Source organism: Aquarana catesbeiana, linkage group LG10 (genome assembly GCF_042186555.1).
Source record: "Aquarana catesbeiana isolate 2022-GZ linkage group LG10, ASM4218655v1, whole genome shotgun sequence".
NCBI lineage: Eukaryota > Metazoa > Chordata > Amphibia > Anura > Ranidae > Aquarana > Aquarana catesbeiana.
The window spans coordinates 223,679,221-223,705,247 of NC_133333.1; the positions used below are offsets into that span (position 1 = coordinate 223,679,221).

The following is a 26,027-nucleotide window of genomic DNA, read 5'->3' on the forward strand; positions in this document are numbered from 1 at the left end:
TCTGAAGGTCCGTCATACCGTGCCAGACCTTCAGAGCTCTGTGCTGAAGCAGTGGCGTCATCGCGGCCCCTGCCACTCATACAGCTGGGGCCCACGAACCCAAAAGGAAGGGGAAGGAGGGGGAAAATGGAAGTTCTGTGAGCGGTGACATCGCACCACTGAAGGTCTTGCAGGGGATTTTTTTTTGTAAATGCCAAGGTTTACTAACACTTTTAAGTGGTAGTAAAGTCCAGTCCAAAATAAAAAAAAAGTCGGTTCCCCTGCAGGTTCAAGTCACCACACGGTTTATGCACAGCATACTAGCACATTATGACAGACTTACCTGCAAATTGAGTCCTCCAGTTGAGCGCAGTCACGGCTCCCTCGGTGCTTCCATCTTCCCCTGGTGTTCCTTCTAGGTTTCCTATCTTTGGTTTCTTGAGTGGCCGGGCTGTGGCAACATCACTCCTGCACATGCGCACGGGAGTTGCGTCGCTGGAGCACACAGAGCGGGCTGTAAATGAGATCTGAGCTGTGCATGTGCAGCTCAGATCATATTATCCGCTGACAGGCAGGGGGGATGTTTATGACAGAAGAGACCTATAGAGCAGGGGTCTCAAACTGGTGGCCCTCCAGCTGTTGCGAAACTAAAAATCCCATCATGCCTCTGCCTGTAGAAGTCATGCTTGTAACGGTCAGCCTTGCAATGCCTCATGGGACTTGTAGTTTTGTAACAGCTGGAGGGCTGTCAGTTTGAGACCTCTGCTCTAGAGGGTCTCTTCTGCTATAATAAAAACCCTTGGCTACCACTTTACATTATAGGTTGTTCATGGACCGCTCTTACCTGGAAACATCGGAACCCCATGACTTGGAGGTCCACATACGTTTGGCCATATATCGGAGGTGTGATGGTCAGGTGTCCAGAAACCTTTTGCCATGTTGTGTATTTTTGGAGAATGTGGTGGGAAACTGTCTAGTGTTTGCTCACAGCTGGTGTCCTTGGTGTATATGTGTGAGTATATCATTACTTACAGGGATGTATAGCTTTGGATGGACTTTGGAAGAGTAAATACTGTCTGTCCACAACCTCACCCTCATTCCCTGCCCTTTCTAGGACAAGTAAATGATGGGAGTAGTTGTCACTGGGACATGAAGATACGGACACTGTACTGTTAGGTATTTTTTATGGTGTTGTTTGGTGTTCGCCTTTAAATGTGGCACTAGTGACTGTCTTCTGTGTTCCATTCATCAAATACCAAGCGGTTGTTACTGCTCATTGTGGAAATGACCTTTTCTGGTTAGATAAGACCCATTGCACCATTCCAAGTTTTTAACTTCCACTTGCTAATCCTAATCTTTTAATTTTGTTATGTCTTTCAGTACCCGCAGTCCTTTTTTTTTTTTTTTTTTGGTCGAGTAAGAGGAACACAAATTTACATTTCTATTTAATTTTCTTTGACCTTCTCTTGCTGAGCTTGTGCGGCTGTCGGACTGCACTGTCACATCTCCAATGCTGTCTCGGGGATGATCTGTGAGATTTTAGCATGCTTCTGATTAATACCTGTGTCTGTACTACCCCAAGGCTCCCTACTTATTATGTTGTGCGTCCATTGCTAGGGCTTAATTTGTGACTGTCAGCCTTGTCTGCATAATAGCTGCTTTTTTGTGTGGATGGACCATTATTCAGCATCGGTCACAGTGTCTTTGTCTGCCTTTTTAATTGGGAGGCGGAAAGAAAAAGCCACGTCTGGTTGGCGTTCTCGGTTTTTTTCCCCTGCATAATGTCCGGTTTCTGTAACATAGGTAGGTACATGTTAGGTCAGCTGAAGAAGTGCCATTAAAGGCAGACTGCGTTCTAAGCCAGTCAAACTTTTTTTTTCTTTTTTAATTTTTATTTTATTTTAAGATAGGTGGGAAGGGTATGGGTGCGCCATCTGTGGCCCTCCAGCTGCAGCGGAACTACAAGTCCCATGAGACATTGCAAGGCTGACAGTTACAAGCATGACTCCCACAGGCAGAGGCATGATGGAACTTGTAGTTCAAAACAGCTGGAGGACCATAGGCTGTGCACCCATGGTTAGAACCTCTGCCATGTGTTTATTGCTGGGGAAGGATATATAACGAGTGCTTTATGCAGAAAGACTCAAGATTAAAAACGTTTATTCTGATAAGAAGTTTAAGTCCTATTAAGTCCTGTCTTCAGATTTACCAAAACCATATAATATGAGGTCAAACCTTAACGGCTAGTTTACACTTGCTTAAAAACATGGTTTCGGACACGCTTTGTTAAAGCTCTCTGAACGCCAGTCAAAGCTCCTGTCACTAAATAAAATGGTTAGCTTACAATCCTGTATACACCTGCTTTTGCTTGGTGCCATGATGAGGCTTCGTGGGGCTTTGATGAGGTTTTGGTGGGCTTCATAGTTACATAGTAGGTGAGGTTGAAAAAAGACACAAGTCCATCAAGTCCAACCTATGTGTGTGATTATATGTCAGTATTTCATTACATATCCCTGTATGTTGTGGTCATTCAGGTGATTATCTAATAGTTTCTTGAAACTATCGATGCTCCCCGCTGAGACCACCGCCTGTGGAAGGGAATTCCACATCCTTGCCGCTCTTACAGTAAAGAACCCTCTACATACTTTAAGGTTACACCTCCTTTCTTTTAATTTTAATGAGTGGCCGCGAGTCTTGTTAAACTCCCTTGGGCAAAAAAGTTTTATCCCTATTGTGGGGTCTGTATTATGGTATTTTGTAAATTGAAATCATATCCCCTCTCAAGCGTCTCTTCTCCAGAGAGAATAAGTTCAGTGCTCGCAACCTTTCCTCATAACTAATATCCTCCAGACCCTTTATTAGCTTTGTTGCCCTTCTTTGTACTCGCTCCATTTCCACTACATCCTTCCTGAGGACTGGTGCCCAGAACTGGACATCATACTCTAGGTGCGGCTGGACCAGAGTCTTGTAGAGTGGGAGAATTATCGTTTTATATCTGGAGTTGATCCCACTTTTTAATGCCGATATTCTGTTTGCTTTGTTAGCAGCAGCTTGGCATCGCATGCCATTGCTGAGCCTATCATCTACTAGGACCCCCAGGTCCTTTTCCATCCTAGATTCCCCCAGAGGTTCTCCCCCCAGTGTATAGATTGCACTCATATTTTTGCCACCCAAATGCATTATTTTACATTTTTCTACAATAAACCTCATTTGCCATGTAGTTCCCCACCCCATTAATTTGTTTAGATCTTTTTGCAAGGTTTCCGCATCCTGCGGAGAAGTTATTGCTCTGCTTAGCTTAGTATCGTCCGCAAATACAGAGATTGAACGGTTTATCCCATCCTCCAGGTCGTTTATGAACAAATTAAATAGGATTGGTCCCAGCACAGAACCCTGGGGAACCCCACTACCCACCCCTGACCATTCTGAGTACTCCCCATTTATCACCATCCTTCAGTGGGGCTTCGAGCGAGCTTTGCTATAGACTTCTATGGAGGCTTTGAAGACACTTTGAAGCACCGCTAAAGCTACATGGGGTATAATTTTTGAAGCGAAGCAAAAGCAAGGTGTAGACAGGACTCTAAGCTAACCATTTTATTTAGTGACAGCGTTCAGAGAGCTTTAACAAAGCCCATCCGAAGCCTTGTTTTTGAAGCAAGTGTAAACTAGCCGTTAATGTGTGATTGAAGCCGAAGCAAGTGTAAATGAGCCCTAAGACCCCTTTCACACTGTGCCGTCGGCGGTAAAGCGGCGCTATCTCATTGGCCCTCATAAGAGGGCCAATGAGAGCTGCAGAGCTGGAGGTGTGCCTCTGTGTAAATCCAGGAAGTGAACAGGCAGCAGCTTCAGCTGCCCACAGTTAAAATTGGTTAGAGCCAAACTCAGTGGAGGGAGATTTCTGCGGCAAGTACAGAAATCACAGTATATATAAAATAATATCCATAGTGGTTGGAGGGAAGCTTCAGAATGGCAAAGAGGTTTTTATTACAAACATAGGTGTGCACAGCTTATTTCATTAGGGTGTGCACCTTAAAGCTCAAACACATATGTGTGTGTGTGTGCATGTGTATATATACTGACGGGGTCAGTAGAGCAGTGGACAGTGTCAGTAGGGCAGGGATTGGTGTCAATAGGGCAGTGGATGGTGTCAGTAGTTTTTATTTTTATCATTTAAAAATAAAATTATTAGTTTAATTTACAAATTTTTTAGGAGCCCCGTTAGGGTGCTTTGGTGAAATATCAGGGGTTTAAATGGGGAATCTGCACCACGCAGGGTGATTAGGGTGTGCCCAGTCACACCTGGCACACCCTGTGCGCACACCTATGATTACAAATTATGCGAGCAGACTGCAGTTCCTCTTTAACATTATATTGACACCCGCAGTGCTTCGCAGAGTGCAGTGTGAACCTAGCCTTAGTGTCCCTCCCAGCCAGTGTCTGTTAGCGTCAGATTGCGCACAACACTATAACAGTCACACTATAAGTATACATTACCTGTATAGTGTCTCTGTCTAGGCTTTGAAGCGGAAATGCACCCTAAAAAAAAAATTAAAAAAAAAAACATAAAAATGCTCCTAAAAATCTGAAAAAAAAATTTTTTTTTTTACTTACCAGAAACTGCTGTTGCTAGGCAGATCGTTCTAATCTGCCATTTCCTACTCCGCGGTGATCTTCATTCTTCTCCTCCTCGTGTTGTCTTCTGGGGAATGGGGTGCGCTGTGTTCTCGGAACTGTGTGTGTCCCACAACACAGCGCGCCCCATTCACAAAGCGCCGCGCAACAGGAAACGGGCAGTGAAGCCGCAAGGCTCCACTGCCTGTTTCCCTTAGTTCGAATGGCGGCGCCAGGACCCAATCCGATGGACGGCTGACATCGCGGGCACCCTGGACAGGTAAGTGTGCTTATTAAAAGTCAGTAGCTACAGTGTTTGTAGCTGCTGACTTTTAAAAGAAAAAATTTTCAGCTGGACCTCCTCTTTAAGGCACAAGAGGGACCTTAGCAAAAGTAATACTTGTGCACCCAGAGGACATTTGTTATAGGGTAAAATAGCTTTTTACCAAATTGGTTTGATTGAAATGTGCCAATGTGTGTGACAGCTAGGTGAGTAGCCACACAAAATTAAAATATCTGTCTTTAGTTTTGAATTTGCCCTTTAAACAATGCTTTCCGTGAGGAGTGACCCTTTTAATTGTTCATGCTGCCCGAGGGAGTTGCGGACGACGGCATTGATTGGAAAATGCAATATGTATTGCCCTCCTGCACTCTCTCACGATTATATCTCCCTAGAGGAGCGCATCAATTTCTATCCAGAGTCCAGGCTGGAGCTGCCATGCAGTCATGCCCTCCTCTGCAATATACCCGCTACAGAGTCTAGTCAGCAGAGCAGGACCGGAGAGAGACTGGAGAAATATTATACACTGAAAACATTCAGCCAGCGCCACATAAAGCTCATTATGAAACCTCTTTCAAATTGGCTGTGGATGTGTAGGGCGTCAGGTTCACTTAAGCTATGGGCGGCCCTGACCCTTAATTGCCAGAAAGACCTATAACTTGTCATTAGGCGGCTTTGATGTGCAGAATATTTTGTGCTGTCGCCTGTGGGCACTGCCGAAATTCTCTGCATGAAAAATATGGGGGGGGGGGGGGGGGGCGACCTCACTTTGGGCCCTGGTGTGCAAAAAACAGGGGATCTGTACTCTAAAGAATACAGCATCTCACAAAAGTGAGTACACCCCTCACATTTTTGTAAATACTTTATCTTTTCATGTGACAACACTGAAGAAATGACACTTTGCTACAATGTAAAGTAGTGAGTGTACAGCTTGTATAACAGTGTAAATTTGCTGTCCCCTCAAAATAACTCAACACACAGCTATTAATGTCTAAACAGCTGGCAACAAAAGTGAGTACACCCCTAAGTGAAAATGTCCAAATTGGGCCCAAAGTGTCAATATTTTGTGTGGCCACCATTATTTTCCAGCACTGCCTTAACTCTCTTGGGCATGGAGTTCACCAGAGCTTCACAGGTTGCCACTGGAGTCCTCTTCCACTCCTCCATGATGACATCACAGAGCTGTTTGATGTTAGAGACCTTGTGCTCCTCCACCTTCCGTTTGAGGATGCCCCACAGATGTTCAATAGGGTTTAGGTCTGGAGACATGCTTGGCCAGTCCATCACCTTTACCCTCAGCTTCTTTAGCAAGGCAGTGGTCGTCTTGGAGGTGTGTTTGAGGTCGTTATGTTGGAATACTGCCCTGTGGCCCAGTCTCTGAAGGGAGGGGATCATGCTCTGCTTCAGTATGTCACAGTACATGTTGGCATTCATGGTTCCCTCAATGAACTGTACCTCCCCAGTGGCGGTGCTTTGTCAAATTAGGTGACGTCATAATTTTGTAACGGAAGTGACACCCAGCACTCCTCCATAGTAAGGATACAGTGAGCAGGCAGCAAGCGGACACCTTGTTACTCCCACCGGAGTTTTACATTTTACACTTATTTGTAACAGTAAAGTGAGTGTGTATATGTATGTGTGTGTATATATATATATATATATATATAGTGAAATACAGTACTTAGAACTCCGTCTGACTGTTTAGATGTTAAATTTTAAAAGCAGCGGCAAGCCTGCTGATCTCACAGGTTTGCTAATCTGACAAAATATTATTGCTTTTTAAATTCAACATCTAAACAGTCAGACGGAGTTCTAAGTACTGTATTTCACTATATAAACTCACTTTACTGTTAAAAATAAGTGTAAAATGCAAAACTCCGGTTGGTGTAACAAGATGTCCGCTTGCCGTCTGCTCACTGTATCCTTACTGTGGAGGAGTGCAGGGGTGTAGCAAGATGGCGCCGACGAAGCGTCACTTTTTCGTTACAAATTCTCATGGGTCGCCCAATCTGATGAAACACCCGGCAGCACTCATGCAGCCCCAGACCATGACACTCCCACCACCGTGCTTGCTGCATTCATTCATTTCTTTGGCCAGAAAAAATGTATTCTGGCCATTGAAATTCGTTACTGCGCAATGCTAGTTTGTAGGCGCGTTTAGCAGCGTCAGGCGTTTTTTCTGCCCAAACTCTACTGCTCTTTGATGCACTGGAAGTGGGATTTTTTTTCTTGCCTCTAAAAGCCCTTGCCACTAAATGGCACTAAAAGCCTGTGCAGGAGCATTTAGACGAAGAAGAATCAAAACATCTGACCCCCCCCCCAGAAGCAGCTGTAAAAATGTCCAGTGAGCATGAGGCCTAAGGCAATCAGAGGGCAGAGGTCCGCTTACAGGGTTATGAAAAAACTGCCTATGCAGGTAGGGTGCACCAACATTGACTAATGCCCTTGCTATAAGTGTAGGCCATTTACATACCACTTAAAGCCTGGCTGAGAAACTCCCTGAGATGGTGTCATCCCATCATGCCTTGTTACTAAGACCCTCCCTGATTGAAGAGCCCTTGCATGTGTCGTCCCTCCCCCATTGCAGTAGCGCCGAGCTCATCGATGCTGAGAGAAGATAATGGAGCACACGTGCGGGGGGGATGGTGGAGAGCTCACTCCTGTGATGGTGGGGGTGAGTGAAAATGGCTGAAAGCATTTTAACTATATCCTAGCAACAAGGCGGGATGGGTTGATACCATCTCTGGGAAGTTTTTAGCCAGGCTTCAGGAGGTATGTAAATGCCTACATGTATAGTAGAGGTATTATTCAACTTTAGTCAGAGCTGCACAGTTTATCTGCAGACACCCTTTACCTACATAGGTCATTTCTTAGTAAAGAGGAACTAAACCTTTAATTTCCGGGCCTGTCAACTGTCTTGAGATTACAGGTGATCTCTCAGCTCCTAAGTCTATAATGTGTAAAGTCAAACAATTGACAGGCAATCAGATTGCATGTGACTTTTGACCCTTTGATACTTTAGGACGGGTAATCTGCAATATAAGTAGCTCTAAATTGCAACTTTCTTTGATTAATGGTGGTGACTATGGGAGAAAGCGTCGTCATGAAATGTACCTGAATAAATACCTGAATATTGCTTAATTTCAACCTCTTGTAATCCCGTGCAAAGCATTCAGACTGGGAAAGTGATGGGAAAGCCTGGGAGCCAATCGGGTGTCCTGAATTCACATGTACTGTTAAGGAATATGCAGACATGAGGAGAGAGCAGAGGGATGACCTCCTCAAACTGTTGCTGCTCCTTTACTGCCCAATGGATAGGAGTGTGTGGATCCAAGTCCAACCCACCTGAACAAACCTGCCAGGAAGCTGTCATCTGTACTGGGCCAAATATCTGGGCAAGGACATTTCTGGCTATGTGTGGCCTAGTAGAGTGATGGCTTCCTGGGGGCTTGTTCCGGTGGGTTTGAACTAGGATCTGAACACGCCTGAACCAAGCTTATCCCACCTGTCCAATCACAGGTTGGGGGGGGAAGGAGGTGACCCGGCTCTGTTGCGTTCTTCGCCCAAGAACTGTAGCTGCTGACTTTAAATAAAAGAACATTCACCTGTCCAGGGATCCATGTGATTCTGATGCAGTACAGGGACCGCATAGAAATAGCTGCAAATTCCGCACTGCATCAGTGTGAACCGGGCCTTAGGGTGAAGTGCTGCTTTAACTGCAGTAGTCATACACTTTGATGCCTGCCTTTACACGCACATGAACTTTAATGGCATCCCAGTCTTAATCCATAGGGTTCAATATTGAGTTGGCCCACCCTTTGCAGCTATAACAGCTTCAACTCTTCTGGGATGGCTGTCCATAAGGTTTAGGAGTGTGTCTATGGCAATATTTGACCATTCTTCCAGAAGCATATTTGTGAGGTCAGGCACTGATGTTGTACAAGATGTCCTGGCTCACAGTCTCCACTCTAATTCATCGCAAAGGTGTTCTATCGGGTTGAGGTCAAGCCAAGGTCAAGGTTTAGGAGTGTGTCTATGGGATTGTTTGACCATTCTTCCAGTATGTGTTAGGTCAGGCACTGATATTGGACTAAAAGGCCTGGCTCGCAGTCTCCGCTCTAATTCATTCCAAAGGTGTTCTATCGGCCTGTCAAGTTCCTCCACCCCAAACTTACTCATCCATGTATTTATGGACCTTGCTTTGTGCACTGGTCCAAATCATTTGGTGGAGGGGGGATTATGGTGTGGGGTTGTTTTTCAGGGGTTGGGCTTGGCCCCTTAGTTCCAGTGAAAGGAACTCTTAAGGCGTCAGCATACCAAGACATTTTGGACAATTTCATGCTTCCAACTTTGTGGGAACAGTTTGGGGATGGCCCTTCCTGTTCCAACATGACTGCTCACCAGTGCACAAAGCAAGGTTCATAGAGACATGGATGAGCGAGTTTGGGGTGGAGGAACTTGACTGGCCGATAGAACACCTTTGGAATGAATTAGAGCGGAGACTGCGAGCCAGGCCTTTTAGTTCAATATCAGTGCCTGACTTTACACATGCGTTACTGGAAGAATGGTCAAACATTCCCATAGACACACTCCTAAACCTTGTGGAGAACCTTCCCAGAAGAATTGAAGCTGTTATAGCTGCAAAGGGTGGGCCAACTCAATATTGAACCCTACGGACTAAGGCTGGGATGCCATTAAAGTTCATGTGCGTGTAAAGGCAGGTGTCCTAATACTTTTGACAATATAGGGCAGGGCAACAGGCTGGCTCTGTTGTCTGACAGGGCTATGTAAATCTCAGGGCTGGATGGACAGAAATACAAATCCTTTGCAATCAAAGACAAAGCCTACAAGCTGTGCATTTCATGTGTTTTTATTTGTCTACCTTGAGTTCAGCTTTTACTTGCACCAGCCAGGCAACTGGCATTCTCAGGAGGAGGTCTGCATTGTCAGTTTTTCTCCTGGTCCAGGCTTGTTAGTATTTTCATTGTCCTATTTTTAGAGCTTCCTCCTGACCATGTCCAGAAGAAATGCCTGGCTTGTCACACGGCAGCTCTGAATTCTCTAATCACTTTCCTGTATCTATTTATAAAATGGATAATTACAGTTTGCAGACTGAACCGCTCTCACTTCTCGCACTTTTTTTTTTTTTTTTTCTCCATCATCATTCTGTTTTCTTTATAATCCTCTCGGATTGTTATTTGTACAAAGCCTCGAATCACAGAGAAGTAATTGGCCAATAATTTATGATGAGTGTACACAAATGTAACATTAACCATCCAAACAGGTTCTGCTCAGACAGGAAGCCGGTAGATGCTTAGGACATTGTCCCGCATCAGCAAAGGATTTTGGGTAATGGCATGGTGCCAGCGGGGTTTAGAGTCTGACTCTTTGGTGTGAGAAATTTAAAGGGCCAGCAAAGTAAAGACATAATTTAAAGGGCCAGTCCACAGGAAAATTATATTATAGTTTTTTTGGTAGATTCCACAGCAGCCATTCTCAACCAGGGTTCCATGGAATTCTAGGGTTCCTCCAGAAGTTGCTTGGTGGTTTTCTTGAGCCGTGGTTGACTTCTCATCCCGTGGTGACTGTATAGTTCCAGGCGAAATGCCACTTGGCAGGGCCAGTAACAACACCAGTGATCTTTTTAACCACTTCAATACCGGGCACTTTTAAAACTTAATTCACACGAGATTATCGGACAAATGATCGTCTGTTTTTTTTTTTTGGATGCTAGTCTCCATATCAAAAACGAATCGGTTACTAAAATACGAAAATTCTCATACGACAGAATAAAAATTCAGAAGTGATGTATTGTATTTTTGGATGAAAACTACTGATTATAGGAAAATTGTACGATGTGGTATTGTACAAGAAATATTTTTGTGTTTGTCCGTTTGGAAAATTTCAGAGGATAGCTGTGTACTAACGATCAGATTATGGTACGATTGCTTTGAAAGCAGTATTTTTTGTACGATATTCTGATCGTGTGTACGGTCCTTTACCCCCTTTCTGCCCAGGCCAATTTTCAGCTTTTAGCGCTGTAGCACTTTGACAATTGCGTGGCCATGCAACACTTGTATCCAAACTAAATTGTTAACGTTTTGTTCACACAAATAGAGCTTTCTTTTGGTGGTATTTAATCACCACTGGGTTTAATTTTTGCTGAATAAACAAAAAAGAGAGAATTAAAAAAAAAAATGCATTTTTTTTTGTTTCTGTTATAAAATTTTGCAAATAAATAATTGTTCTTCAAAAATGTAGGCCAAAATGTTTTCTGCTACAATTCATTGGTGAAAATAACCCAAATCGCTGTATATTATTTAGTCTGTAGGAAAGTTATAGATTCCTCAAACTTTTGTGTATATAGATCTGAAAATTGATCAATCCTGATGTACTGACGGTCTATCTAATTTCTTGAGGCCCCAAAATGTCAGGACAGCACAGATAATCCCCCAAATGACCCCTTTTTGGAAAGTAGACAATCTGAGGTATTTAGTAAGAGGCACGGCAGGTTTTTTTTCAAGTTGTCATTTTATTTATCATCAGTTTTTGGAAAATTAAGAAATAAAAAAATGTGCTAAATTTTTTTACATACGGTCACCAGTATTTTTTCTTTTTACAATTTTGTTTTTTTAACACACTCTGACCAGAGCAATATAATGTTAAAGTAGTAACACTACTCTAGGGGAGTGATCAGGGTTTTTTTTTTTTTTTTGAATTTCATTGCTATAAGCGTTTTTACTGAATGAAATTTTTGTTTGTTTTGTTATTAGCGGTGATTAGCCAGAGCTAATCACATGGTACAGAGATGGGCTGTGATTGGTCCTGTCTGTACCATGTGATCACTGTGACCAGTCACAGCTAGCAACACAAGTGTACACAATGAATTGCATGAAAGGAAGCCATCAATTGTTTACAACGGTCATGTGACCTGCTGTGATTTGTCATGATGGTCACATGGTACCGGCAATGAGCTGGTAGACCGATCGCTCAACAGCTGTGTTTGGTGGAAACAGCTGGTGACAGATCATGCCACTGCGCGGCTCCTTCTGAGAGGATGTCCTATGATGTCCACGCAGAAGAAAGTTCCATCGGCCGTCAATCTGCTTTAGGCCGGGAGGAAATGTGTTAATTCTCTGAAGGGTGGAATTGTGACTACCAATGTAAGGGACGTTTTTTCTCACTGACCCCCAGCGATTTGCTTTTAGCAGGGTTTCTTAAGACCTGAATTTTATTTCAAAGATTCCTTTGGGGTAAAAAGGTTGAGAGAGGCTGTTCTAGAGATATAAAGAGACCCAGTTATAACCTTTCTTAATCCAAGGCAGTATCTGTAAGGAAGAAGGTACACCTATCTTTCCTTCCTGCTTCCTATGTTGTTTTGTTGCAGAAAAATGGTCCCCAAGGGTGTCCACCTGGAAACCAATACTCCCGGGAATGTCGATTTCCTTGGTCTCCATTCACTCTCACTGGTTCCCCCCTCTAACCTCATGTCACTACATTGACATCATTTTACATTGACATGAGTCAGTAGGTGGAACCAGTAAGTGCTGGTGGGGACCACAGAGATCAATACTCCCAGAAGTGTCGGTTTCCCAGCGGATGTCACTGAACAGCACAGGTGATTGGGAAGGTAAGTTTTTAACATGATAGGGTCTCTAAACCACTTAATAGTTTCTTATATCGCTTGGGGACTGTAATGTTGGCATATATGGTATATTGTATATGGTATCTTGTTGTATAGCAGATCTGCACAATGGCTGTGGCTATTATGAGGAGCTTCCTCTCACCCTGTTGGAATTTTTGTACCTTATTTTATATGGAGAAGGTAGCATGAGGAGCAAGACCACACACCGCTCCCAGGTGGACAGGAACAGAGGTGACCATTATGGCAGGGAGATCTCACTGGAGACGATGAATCCAGGAGATGACTTGTCCCTCCAGGGTCCACCAAAAAAAAAAAAAAAAAAGTGTCTGCATGTACTAATCCTTTATATTTGATCCATAAGAAAGCATATTATTCTGGTTTTCTTTTCCTACAAAGTGAATGAGTTATCTATTTTTTTTGTCCAGTCAAGGCTAATGAAATCTGTGACAGCAGAAATATGGGGGTTGCCATTGCAAACTTTTTTAAAAGTGCAGTTTTTGGGGCTGCCATCTTGATGGGGCTTGTAAGGCGTGCACTAGAATGAGCATTGGTTACATCTTACGGGTTTATGATGTTTTGTGACCCTTTTTTTGTTTTGCAGTGCTGCTAAGGGAAGAGGTATCACAACTGCAGGATGAGGTCCACTTGCTCCGCCAAATGAAGGAAATGCTAGCAAAAGACCTGGAAGAGTCCCATGACAGTCGGTCGGCGGAAGTTTTGTCTGTTACGGAGCTGAAGGTGCAACTGGTGCAGAAAGAGCAAGAGTTGGCCAGGGCAAAGGAGGCATTACAAGGTAAATTATCCTATGGGCTCCTCATGGAAAATCATTTGAATTATTTCACAACAAAGAGAAGGGGTCCGTGCTCCAATGGCAGCACTATTTATGATAGGGAACCTCTACTATTAAGCCCGGGTGGACGAAACGTGTTAGAGGTCTGAAGGATGCAGTGTTTGCTGTTCATCAATAGAGCTGTCTAGCTTTGAAGTTATTGGAATGCATTACCTTTTCTTTGTTGTGTATTGTATGGAGTGTGGATGGGCTCCTTGGGCTTTGCCACCTGGATGCCTGCGGGGTTGGAGAGCAGTTGGGCAGTCTGATGCAGTGAGGCTTTCAGTTGTTGTTTAAATCATTTACCACATTCCCTAAATTTTTCTACATGCATCTACACCAAAAGTTCATCCTGTTGAACCATCAAATTTTATCCAGCCTTCATGAAGTCATTTCCAACTGGAAAGAAGTTAAAGCGACCATCTTTAATAAAAAGGGTTAATACTGCTGTGGCCAAAAGTTTTGAGAATGACACAAACATTGATTTTCACAAAGTCTGCTGCTTCAGTGTTTTTAGATCTTTTTGTCAGATGTTACTATGGCATACTGAAGTATAATTACAAGCATTTCATAAGTGTCAAAGACTTTTATTGAAAACTACATTTAGTTTCTGCAGTCGATATTTGACGTGTTGACCCTTCTCTTTCAAGACCTCTGCAATTCGCCCTGGCATGCTGTAAATCAACTTCTGGGCCACATCCTGACCTGATGACAGCCCATTCTTGCATAATCAATGCTTGGAGTTTCTTAGAATTTGTGGGGGGGGGGGGGGGGTTTGTTCACCCGCCTCTTGAGGATTGACCACAAGTTCTCAATGGGATTAGGATCTGTGGAATTTCCTGGCCATGGACCCAAAATGTTGATGTTTTGTTCCCCAAGCAACTTAGTTATCACTTTTGCCTTATGGGAAGGTGCTCCATCATGCTGGAAAAGGCATTGTTAATCACCAAACTGTTCTTGGATGGCTGGGGGAAGTCGCTTTCGGAGGATGTTTTTGTACCATTCTTTATCCATGGCTGGGTTCTTAAGCAAAATTGTGAGAGAAGCAACCCCACACATGAATGGTCTCAGGATGCTATACTGTTGGCATGACACAGGACTGATGGTAGCGCTCAACTTTTCTTCTTCGGAAAAGTTTTTTTCCAGATGCCCCAAACAATTGGAAAGATGATTCATCAGAGAAAATGACTTTACCCCAGTCCTCAGCAGTCCAATCCCTGTACCTTTTGCAGAATATCAGTCTGTCCCTGATGTTTTTCCTGGAGAGAAGTGGCTTCTTTGCTGCCCTTCTTGACGCCAGGCCATCCTCCAAAAGTCTTCTTCTCACTGTGCGTGCCGATGTACTCACACCTGTCTGCTGCCATTCCTGAGAAAGCTCTGCACTGGTGGTGCCGCGATCCCGCAGCTGAATCAACCGTAGGAGATGGTCCTGGCGCTTTCTGGACTTTCTTGGGTGCCCTGAAGCCTTCTTCACAAATGCAGTGGAAATGTTTTTTTTATGGGATTAGGTTCATTTTCATGGCAAAGAGAAAATTCATCTGATCACTTTTCATACCATTCTGGAGTATATGCAAATTGCCATCATGAACACTGAAGCAGCAGATTTTGTGGATATTAATATTTGTCATTTTCAAAACTTTTGGCTATGGCTGTACTGTCCCATGTCCCGTGTCAACAACCTACACTCTTTTGTAGAGCAATGGTGGCCAAAATAAATCTGCAGCATCTGGCACACTTATGGGTTTGCTATCTGCATGGTTCCCTGCTGTGCTCTGTGGTTCGATCAGCTGGACCTTACATCACTACTGTGTCCTGAAGTGACTGTCCGCTGGAACCGCAGTGATTTGAGGGGTATGATGAGGATTTTTAAGTCACTGTAACTCTGCAATGGTGCAAAGATCAGAGGTGTGGGTGCCAGGACAAGTAAGGATTAAAACTTTTCAAGCTGAGCTTGAGGCAGTTGTATAAAAAAAATGCAACTAGGTTTTCAAGGCTACATATTTAAGGTTATGTTTTTAAATGCATGCAGTATAGGTACCTGAATTTGACTTGGTATCAGCCTATTGCAGTCCCTGTACAGCAGGCCTCAGACTGGAGGAAGGAGAAACAGAACAAGTTGCCAATCAGTTGTGCTGCAGTGCAAAGGGACAGTTTGATAGAAGAGAGCAGAATGACAGACAGATGAGCTCACTATTCTGCTTCTACTACTTTCATTTAGTGGGGAAGGGACCAGACCTGTTGGTGTTGCTTAACTCTGGCAGATAAAAATCAGGTCTCCTGCTCAGCCAGACAGGATTATGCTGTGTAAAAGGTTGGCAGGTTAAACGGCTCTTCTATCGGTACAATATTTCATGTGTGTATTTTGTGGTTTTAAGACCCCACGTACAGCTTGGACCTAGGACCCAAAGCAGGGATGTCAAGCTCCATTTCATCGCGGGCCGCATCAGCATTATGGTTGCCCTCAAAGGCCTGGTTGTATTTCTGTCCAGAGCACTCCACTTCCCCTTACATCAGATGAGCCCCCTTACCATTAGAAGTCAAGTCTCCCACCATCCCATACATCACAGTGAACCCTGCTTACCTTGTACTGCTTGCTGGGAAGAAGCAGGGGCAGAGCTGGTAAGCAGAAAGTGCAGGGTCTGGAGGAGGACCAGAGGAGGGCTGAAGTCGGCTGCCAGAGTCTGCTGAATGTGGAGACGAGGGGGTGCTGTGGCTGTAAGGAAAAGTGCAGGATCTGTAGGAGTTCTGTCCTCTCTGCTGCCGACTGCAAGAGACAAGGTGGGGGTGGAGAAGAGGAGGGTGCCACAGCCTGCAGGAGGGATGCAAGGGCCACATGAGATTTTGGCCTATGGGCTTTGTGTTTGACATATGTGCTCTAGGGCAGTGGTCATCAACCCTGTCCTCAGGGCCCACTAACAGGCCAGGTTTTCAAGATTACTGAAATACATCACAGGTGATATAATTTGCTGCTCAGTGATTGCAGTATTCTAGTCAGCATCTCCCCATGGTAATACATAAAACCTGGCCTGTTAGTGGGCCCTGAGGACAGTGTTGATGACCACTGCTCTAGGCGGTTTGATTTGAAGAATAGCTCATACTTGCTCTTCAGCACTATTGTTACTTTGTTGTATTTTGTTTTTTTTTTTTACCCCCACTGATATGTATTTTAAATGCATCTTTTAACGCTCTCTTAATGATCAGAAGTACATAAAATAATAAGGTTCTAGTTTGTTGGACAAAATATGTACAATCTCCACTGGTGCTAAGGGGTAACACTTCTGTTGAGTCCCACACTAACCATTTACAGCGCACAAGCAACTGGTGCTTTTTTGGGTTACCAGGGCACAGTCCCAGACTGAGGAATGCATTGAAAGATGTTTAACCCTTTCCAGCCTGCCCTCTTAAAAAGTTCCAAGTGCCAGGGGAGAAATTGGCCTATGACACTGTCACCTGGCATGAAGAGCCAGTCCCACTGGCCAGGACTTTTTTAATCTCAGAGAATAGGTGCCGGAACTCCCCTTTTCAGAGTTACCCCTTGTCTGAACCCCTACCTGCCTCTGAGCATCGTTCCTTGGTTCCACCCCCTACCCACCTCTGAGCATCGTTCCTTGGTTCCACCCCCTACCCGCCTCTGAGCATCGTTCCTTGGTTCCACCCCCTACCCGCCTCTGAGCATCGTTCCTTGGTTCCACCCTCTACCCGCCTCTGAGCATCGTTCCTTGGTTCCACCCTCTACCCACCTCTGAGCATCGTTCCTTGGTTCCACCCCCTACCCACCTCCTAGTATTGTCCCTTTCAGAGAGTACAGAAATTTTGTGTAACTAAGTAATTTTATATGGAATTTGTTAATAACAAGAAAAGCAGTAAAATAGATCCCCTTCATCCAGCAACAAGATACCACCCCAGCAACAATAGATTCACCCAGCAATAATGGACCACATGCAACAAAATGCCCCCCCCCCCAATAAAAATAGACCTCGGCAGTAAAAACAGAATCCAGCAGTCAGCGACAATAGACCCCTCTCTCAACAGTTGATCCCTTCCCAACATCTGGACCTCCATCAATATAAGACCCATCCCCAGCAACAATAGACACCCCCCCCCCCCCCCCCGCCGCAAAAATAGATCCCCTCCAGCATTAATAGACCCTGCAGCACACCCCAGCACCCTTACCCATTACATACATACATTCAGTGCTGGAGGTGCCAGGTTCCCCCACGTTCTGCTAAATAAAAAAAAAAAAAAAAAGCCCTGCTGCTGGCTACCGATCATTAGCGGGGACAAAGAACGGTCTTTCACAGCTCAATCTCTGTGCTGGGAGCACACAGTCAGCTTGCTCTCAGCACAGAAATATTGCCCGTCCAGCAATGCATATGTGCAACACGTGGGAATTAATGCCCACCTTTTTGTTGCCAGACGTGTGCAAAGGGGTTTAAGTGGAACAACAGGAAAAACATTTTTGCCTTGTATTTTCCTCACAGAATACAAGACATTTCTGTAAATGGACAAAAGAAGATCTGGTTGTTTGCCCTCCCCCTTTTCCCCTTGTCCATTCACAGAATGCCTTGTATGCTGTGAAAAGAACACAGGGCTTTCTTTTTAATAGATTTGGGGGGGGGGGGGGTGAATGCTGTAACCCTTTACTGTATGAGTGCCAGAACTGTCAGTTACAGCAAACAAAAAAATAACAAACATTATACTTGCCTCCTCTGTGCAGTGGATCCTCCTCTTCTCGGGTCTCTCTTCAACACTCCTGGCCCCTCCCTCCTGTTGAGTGCCCCCACAGCAAGCAGCTTGCTATGGGGGCACCCGAGCCGAGTCACAGCTCCGTGTGTCCAGTCAGACACGGAGACACGGTCCTCCCCCCTTTCTCTCCCCATTGGCTGACTGAGTTTGACAGCAGCGGGAGCCAATGGCGCGACGCTGCTGTCTCAGCCAATTAGGAGGGGACTCCCGGGCAACCGAGACACTTCTGCAACATCGCTGGATCTAGATGAAGCTCAGGTTAGTATTAGGGAGGCTGCTACACACAATGTTTTTTTTATCGTATTGCATCGAATGCATTAAGATAAGAAAAAACCTTCTTTCTTTACAATTGCATTAAGATTTATACAGTGACCAGTGGACAGCCGGGAATAGGATAATGCACCTTAGAAGTACATTATTTCAACTGTGCCTATGGCGAAAAAAAAAATTTTTTTCCTGGAGTTCCACTTAAAAATGCAAACCAGCCTGCCTGCTAAATGGCATATCCAACATTAAGAAGCTGTTTGCAAACTTTGTGTTTCCACAATAGAATTCCCTGTTTTTTTAACTTTATTATTTGGCCAGGTGACGGCTGTTAGTTTTTTAATTGCGCAGCATATACGGCGCTTTCTCAGCTCTTCTGTAGTTTAGCAGCAGTTGGAGATTCACCAGCTGCCTGCAATTACTTAATTCTCATGTCTGTCATTTGCACATTATGGTATTAGAACAGCCATTTTAAAATCATAAGTCATAATCCGACTGCCCGTGTAGGGATCATGTGACTCTTCACCGCCGCGTGAACTGGCTTTCCCGTGAGCCTCGGCAACGCTTGGCTGCTGTGTAAATTCCGGGTTCCCACTGCTGCGTAGCACTTTGCATGCAGAGTATAAGCTGGAGCTATTGTAGAGGCACACTGTGAACAGGTGCACAGGATGTGCAATGAATACCCAGGAGGCAGCTGTTGAATTGTCGCTCGGAACAATAGTGTCACACACTCGGGAGGTAGCCTTCATTACTGATGCACTTCATGATATTGGAATATGTGCAACTTCCAGGTTGATTTTGCTAATGACACAGTGTTCTGTCTGATCCCACCCCAATTTTAGTACAGTTATAGAACACCTCACTTATGCTGTATGATCAGTTACAAGGGACTGTAATGAGAGGTTTTGGAACTTTTTTTTTTATCCCCCAAATTTAGTCTTTGTGGAAGACCAGTGGCTGATCTAGTCTGGTCTGTGATCTTGATGTTACTGAGGAACTAGAATTTGCAACAGCACCTGTCAACCACTGTATGACTACAATATCACAAGGACTACTGCCCTTTCAGTTGCACTCTTTTGATTGAATGCAAGTGATTTCTACGTGCACCAAATAGATTGTTGTGTGGCCTCAGATTCACATTTCTAAAAAACGCATTTCAATCTTCTATAGCCTATTCAGGTGCAGGACATGGGGTGGGCAAGAGGGGAAGATGCCCAGGGCGCAGCAATAGAAGGTGGGCGCCCCCCTGGCTGCATGTTAGCTCCAGATCAGTGGCTAACACTCTGTGGTTCAACATGCCCACTCTGCACCCTATCCACTCACAGAGAACACAAAACCACACTGTGTATGAGCTACGGTCTTCTACTTTTTCTATGGCATGCAGGGGAGTGGTTCTCAACTTGTGTCCTCAGGACCTACTAACAGGCCGGGTTTGCAAGATAACTGAAATAGATCACAGGTAATATTTGCTGCTCAGTGATTGCAGTATTCTAGTCTGCATCTCCCCAAGGTGATACCTATCTGGACTGTTAGTGGGCCCTGAGGACAGGAGTTGAGAGCCACTGAATTAGGGGCAGGGGAGGGGGAGCAGTTCCACATCCCTGTCCCAGTACTTGGCCAATTCCTACTAAAAGTTGGGGTAGGAACATGCAAACCTTGTTAAAATAGACTGCAACATATATGCAGTCATGTTAGAACAGGAAGAGGCCATCTCCAAACTGTTCCCACAAAGTTGGGAGCATGAACTTGTCCAAAATGTCTTGGTATGCTGATGCCTTAAGAGTTCCCTTCAATGGAACGAAGGAGCCAAGCCCAACCCCTGAACCCCCCCCATCAGATGATCTGGACCAGTGCACAAAGAATGGTCCATAAAGACATGAATGAGCAAGTTTGAGGTGGAGGAACTTGACTGCCTTGCACAGAGTCCTGACCTCAACCCGATGAATTGGGATGAATTCGAGTGGAGACTGTGAGCTGGGCCTTCTCGTCCACATCAGTGTCTGACCTCACAAATGCGCTTCTGGAAGAACGGTCAAACATTCCCATAGACACACTCCTAAACCTTGTGGACAGTCTTCCCAGAAGAGTTGAAGCTGTTACAGCTGCAAAGGGTGTGCCAACTCAATACTGAACCCTATGGACTAAGACTGGGATGCCATTAAAGTTCATGTGCGTGTAACGGCAGGCGTCCTAATACTTTTGGTAATATAGTGTATGTGTAAGGCTAAAGCTACACAGGTTGTTTTAAACTGAGCAAATAAAGAAAAGTCAATACATCTTCCCATTACATGCACATTTCCCCATATTTTGTTCCCAGAAAAAATTTCTACAAATACCGAAAATCACCTGTTCTGCCGGAAATCCGGTGTGCTCCTAACTTCATGTTTGAGCCGACAATACAAAGCCTCTGCTGCACTGAAAAAGCAAAATGTTTTGTTAGTCCTGCCTGCTAGGCTACAGAACGACGCCTATGTCCCATTCCACGTGTATACATTGATTTATTTCCATGCCCAGCAGTGCTGCTGCCTTGCTTTCCCGGGACTGCCCACACACTGCAAATAGAGAAAGGACTCTTGGGAGATGTAGTTTGGGGGGATGTGCCTATATCAATTGGATCTGAGCTCCCAGCATCTGCTCCTTTAAGAATTCTACAAGCTTGGTGATGTTACAGGGAGCATTAAAAGTTTAGAAAAAAGGAAGAAGAAAGTGAATACTGCTGGAATATGCGCCCCAACCTCCCTGGTACCAAGGACCAGCCGCTTGGAAGAGAACCCCTCCATGGAAAAAGGGGGGGGGGGGGGGGTAGTTTATTTGTGTGGTGGTTGAAGCCTATTGTGGGGGGAGAGCAAACCTCCCAACTTTTTGAGATGGGAATGAGGGGCACCTATTATCAAAAGTATGTTGACAGAGGACACACCCCCTGCCACACCCCTTAAAGGAAAATTCTACAAAAAAAAATTTGTTAAACCCACAAGTGCTTTATTTACCACTACTATTCATTTATACTGGCTTTTGAAATTTACAAATGCAGCAATTTAGAACTTCTAGCACTTGGGAACACTTTTTTGAAGGTTAAAAAGTGCATTTTACATACAACTCTATAGATCAGATCAAAATGAGGGACAAATGATGAAAGGGGGACAGAGGGACATTGCTCCAAAACAGGGACAGCCCCTCGAAATCAGGGACAGTTGGGAGCTATGGGAGAGGGAAGGGAGTAGTGGTGCTAGAAAAAGGGGGAGCGGGCGACCTCTGGTTGTTGGAGGGTGGCAGTACAAGTTGTGCCAGCTTGCTCTGTCTGCCGCCCTGCTCCCAGCGAACCTCGGAGAGTAAACCCTGGCTCCCAGCAGACTGCGGCCCGGGGGTTGGGGACCCCTGGTCTAGAGGGCGAGAGGAAGGTTTGGGAGGTATTTTGGTAATCATTGGACATACTTTTAATATCCTGCTTCTGAAAGATTTAAAATGAAATTCTAGCTCAACTTCAGATGCTACTACAGCACAACTACATTGATCACGGTCTTCCGGGTCCTGTGCCAAGTGGCTGCCCACAATAGGTCATTTTCTCGGCACTGCCGCCATTTACTGAATGCCTCGCTTTTTTTTTTTCAATGAGTACATGGCGAATTCTGATTGGGAAAGGTGAAGAGGAGGGATGTTAACATCACAATCTCTACAATCGTCCAATCGGAAAACCCCTGTATTCATTCATTTTAAAATACAAGGCGTTCCATGAATGGCAGCACTGCCGAGCGAGCAACTGTTTTTTGGTCAGTATGCAGTGTGGCAGACACTCATCAGAGGACCTTAAAGGGGTTGTAAACCCTCATGTTCACCTTAATGCATCCTATGCATTAAGGTGAAAAACTTCTGGCAGTGACCGGCCCCCCAGCCCCCCGGTTTACTTACCTGAACCCCTTCATTCCCTCAGCGGAGACGCGCTCTCCCTCTCTGCACGGGGTCCTGGTTCTTCATTGGATAGATTGATAGAAGCGCAGCCATTGGCTCCCGCTGCTGTCAATCAAATCCAATGACGCAGGGCCAAGTCCGGCATTCGTGTCTATGGACGCAAATGCTGGACTCGGAGGCGCGCCCACAAGGTCACCCCCCCGGGGGATCGATTCTCCTAGGGGGTTATCTGATGCGAGGAGGAGCCGCGAGAGCTGCCAAGGGACCCCAGAAGACGAGGTTCGGGGCCATTCTGTGCAAAACGAACTGCACAGTGGAGGTAAGTCTTATATGATATGTTTGTTTGTTTTTTTTTTTTTTAAACAACAAAGGCTTACAATCACTTTAAAGGTAGTGGCAATCGCTGTAGTAGCGCCAACTTCTTCATTAATTCTTGGTTTCCATGGCGATGCATCAAGTGTGATACTTGCATTCTTTCATTGTGCCAAGCTGGACCAATGTGGGTATGCTATACAGATCATATCTGAGTGGAGTTCCACCCAAAAAAAAAAGGCATTACTCTGCATGAAATAATATATAAAAAAAAATTTGGACATTTTTTTTTTTTTAACTCACCTCTTAATGCCTGTTGCTATGTGGTCCCTCAATCTTCCTCCTTCCTCACCGTGGCTCCTTGCGTCACTTCCCTCGGCGCCTCCGCTCGCTACTGCTCCTGGGAGATGTGCTTCATTTCCCAGGAGTCAATGGGAAACGCCGAGGGCTTCGTTGACATTACAACGGGGCGGGCACTTCTGACGGCGCCGCCCATTGTGATGGCAACCTGATTAATTGACGTTGTCCTGTCGAGAAATGCCCCCTGTAGATTAATGGCCGCCCGGTACTACGCGCAGTACAGAGCCGCCGAACATTGGATTCCACTGTTCGGCGGCTCCATACCACGCAAGCGCTGCACATGCTCAGTACAGGGTGGGCATTATTCGACAGGGGGCATTTCTCGTCAGAACAACAGCGCTGCGAAGATGACACAATGCGCATGCGCGAGATCGGGGAGAGAATGGGTACCGTTTCCCGAAACAGGATGCTTGTAGGCTTCACATACCCACAAGCAAAATGAAAACGGCCAGAACACCTTGATAAAAGTTCTTTAAACAGATGAAACCGGACATCGGGGGAGAAATTTAACAGAAGACGTGAGTTTTACAATGCCTTTTCAAATGCTTGTGAAAGGTTTAAAAAAAAAAATATATAAATATATATATATATATATATATATATATATATATATATATATATATATATATATATATATATATATATATATATATATATAGATATATATATATAGATATATATATATATATATATATATATATATAGATTGTAGTTGGAACTCCGCTTTAAGCTTTAACCACTTGCGGGTAGTCATGTTTGGCTAGAGCCACAGATTTTAGCAACTCGCTCCTGCTACTAAAATTGTTAGCAGCTAATCTTTAGAATTGGGATATGATCACAAAAACGATCACATGGCTTTCAATGGAGCAAGCTACACATGTAGCATGTAACAGCATCTTATAGTGATCATTTACCACCTACTACAAGGTACTTGTGAAGCCTGCTCCATAGAGAGACAGATATTTTTTTTCTATTTATTTATTTGTTGATCGTTTGCTGCTCTCTGCGATTCTGGTAGCACGATTGACCTACTGAATATCTCCCATGTAGGCCCTGTGTGAATGAAGTAACATCCAGCTTATGGTTAAATCTCTCAATAGCAAAATATTAAAATTACTGGTGTAGCTCAGCCCTTAACTGTTTTCCCCAGTGTGATCTGCTGTGTTAAAAATAGACGTTCTTTAGGGATTTTGCTCTACAACAACTCGATAACATGGCATAGTCAGATGTCCGCACATTAATCCTGTAAAGCTGAATTCCAGGCAGGTGATAAAAAATAAAATAAAATGATGAATGTTGATGTGTATTAGGAATGGATTTTTAAATGCAACTAATGTAAATTTGACTTTATCTCAACCTGAAAAGCACAACACAAGCACTTGACTGGAAAAGCAATGGGTTGCATTTAGGGCACACACGGCCCGGGACAAGGGGTGGGCAAGAGGGAAAGCCGCCCAGGGCGTAGTGGTAGAGAGGGTGTGCCCCCTTACTGCATGCTCCAGATCTGCTGTCACACTGTGACGGCTGACAAAAAAAAATTACACCTGCTAGAAAGCAAGTGATTGGCCACTGTCAACCATGGGCAGCCAGAGCAAAGGGGGCAGAGAATGGGTGCAGGGAAGTACACCCATTCTATGTCGTACATTAGCAGTATGTGAGGGGGCAGATTTCTGCATTCTTGCCCTGGGTGCTGGATGAACCTGTCTCGGTACTGAGGGCTAGTTATGTCTTTTTCATGCACTTGTGCTGTTGAGGAACATGCTGACAGGAGGAGAGAGCACAAGGATGACATCAGTCTGTTGCTGCTCTTTTACTGTCCAGTTATGGGATGGGGTGGAGAGGTGATCTAGCTTTGTTGGTTAAAGGGATTGTAAAGTCTTGTTTGTTATTTTTTACCTAAAAAAAACAAAAAAAACAAGTTATACTTACTTGTGCTGTGCAGTGGATTTGCCCAGAGCAGCCCAGATCCTCCTCTTCTCGGGTCCCTCTATTCTTTGCTCCTGGCCCCTCCCTCCTTTTGAGTGCCCCCACAGCAGGCAGCTTGCTATGGTTGCACCCGAGCCGAGCAGCAGCTCCTTGTGTCCATTCAGGCACGGAGCCATGGCCTGGCCTCACCCTGCCCCCTTTCTCTCCTCATTGGCTCACTGACTTTGATTGCCAGCAGCAGGAGCCAATGGCACTGCGCTGCTGTCTCAGCCAATGGGGGGGGGAGTACCGGCACTCGTGTACTAGGGGGGCTTAGAATGCATTAAGATAAAAGAAATCTTCTACTTTTACAACCACTTTAAGTTCAGTAGAGAAAAGGCAGGTCACACGGCTGGATGCGTTAAGTAGGACTATGTAAAGTCCACAGGTAAAGTGGTTCCCATGTGTTTTTAAATGTATGTTTAGTGGTTTGGATGGAGTTCAGCTTTACGCTTTCCATTTCACCTCACCCATAAGTGCAATATTGGATTAAGATCTTCTGACCACCATCCAAAATAGAGATCTGCCAGAGCAGGCAATTTTTGTGCAGGGTTAAGGGGTGCGCTACGTACAGAGTGCAGGATTAAGGGCTGCAGGGATGCACTACGTACAAGCTGCAGGGTTTAGGCGTGCGCTGCGTGCAGGGATTAGGGGTGTGCTGCCTACAGGGTGCAGGGATTAGGGGTGTGCTGCCTACAGGGTGAAGGGATTAGGGGTGTGCTGCCTACAGGGTGCAGGGATTAGGGGTGTGCTGCCTACAGGGTGCAGGGATTAGGGGTGTGCTGCCTACAGGGTGCAGGGATTAGGGGTGTGCTGCCTACAGGGTGCAGGGATTAGGGGTGTGCTGCCTACAGGGTGCAGGGATTAGGGGTGTGCTGCCTACAGGGTGTAGGGATTAGGGGTGTGCTGCCTACAGGGTGCAGGGATTAGGGGTGTGCTGCCTACAGGGTGCAGGGATTAGGGGTGTGCTGCCTACAGGGTGCAGGGATTAGGGGTGCGCTGCGTACAGGGTGCAGGAATTAGGGGTGCGCTGTGTGCAGGGTTTAGGAGTGCGCAATCCCAGCCCATCACCCCCGACAAAGCCTTGCATATCTCTCTCCTACCTGGCCCTGCTCTAGTACCTCCCTCTG

At 45.1% G+C, this 26,027-nt stretch overlaps 1 protein-coding gene across 4 annotated transcripts in view; it reads left to right on the top strand.

Moving 5' to 3' along the window:
* Positions 1-26,027, top strand: part of KAZN (kazrin, periplakin interacting protein) — an 879,961-nt gene that overhangs the window by 755,849 nt on the left and 98,085 nt on the right. For all 4 annotated transcript variants that reach the window (XM_073603357.1, XM_073603355.1, XM_073603353.1 and 1 more), the window contains exon 5: positions 13,117-13,308. In XM_073603357.1, coding sequence (XP_073459458.1) covers positions 13,117-13,308 — 192 coding nt within the window. The remainder of the gene's footprint in view (positions 1-13,116; positions 13,309-26,027) is intronic.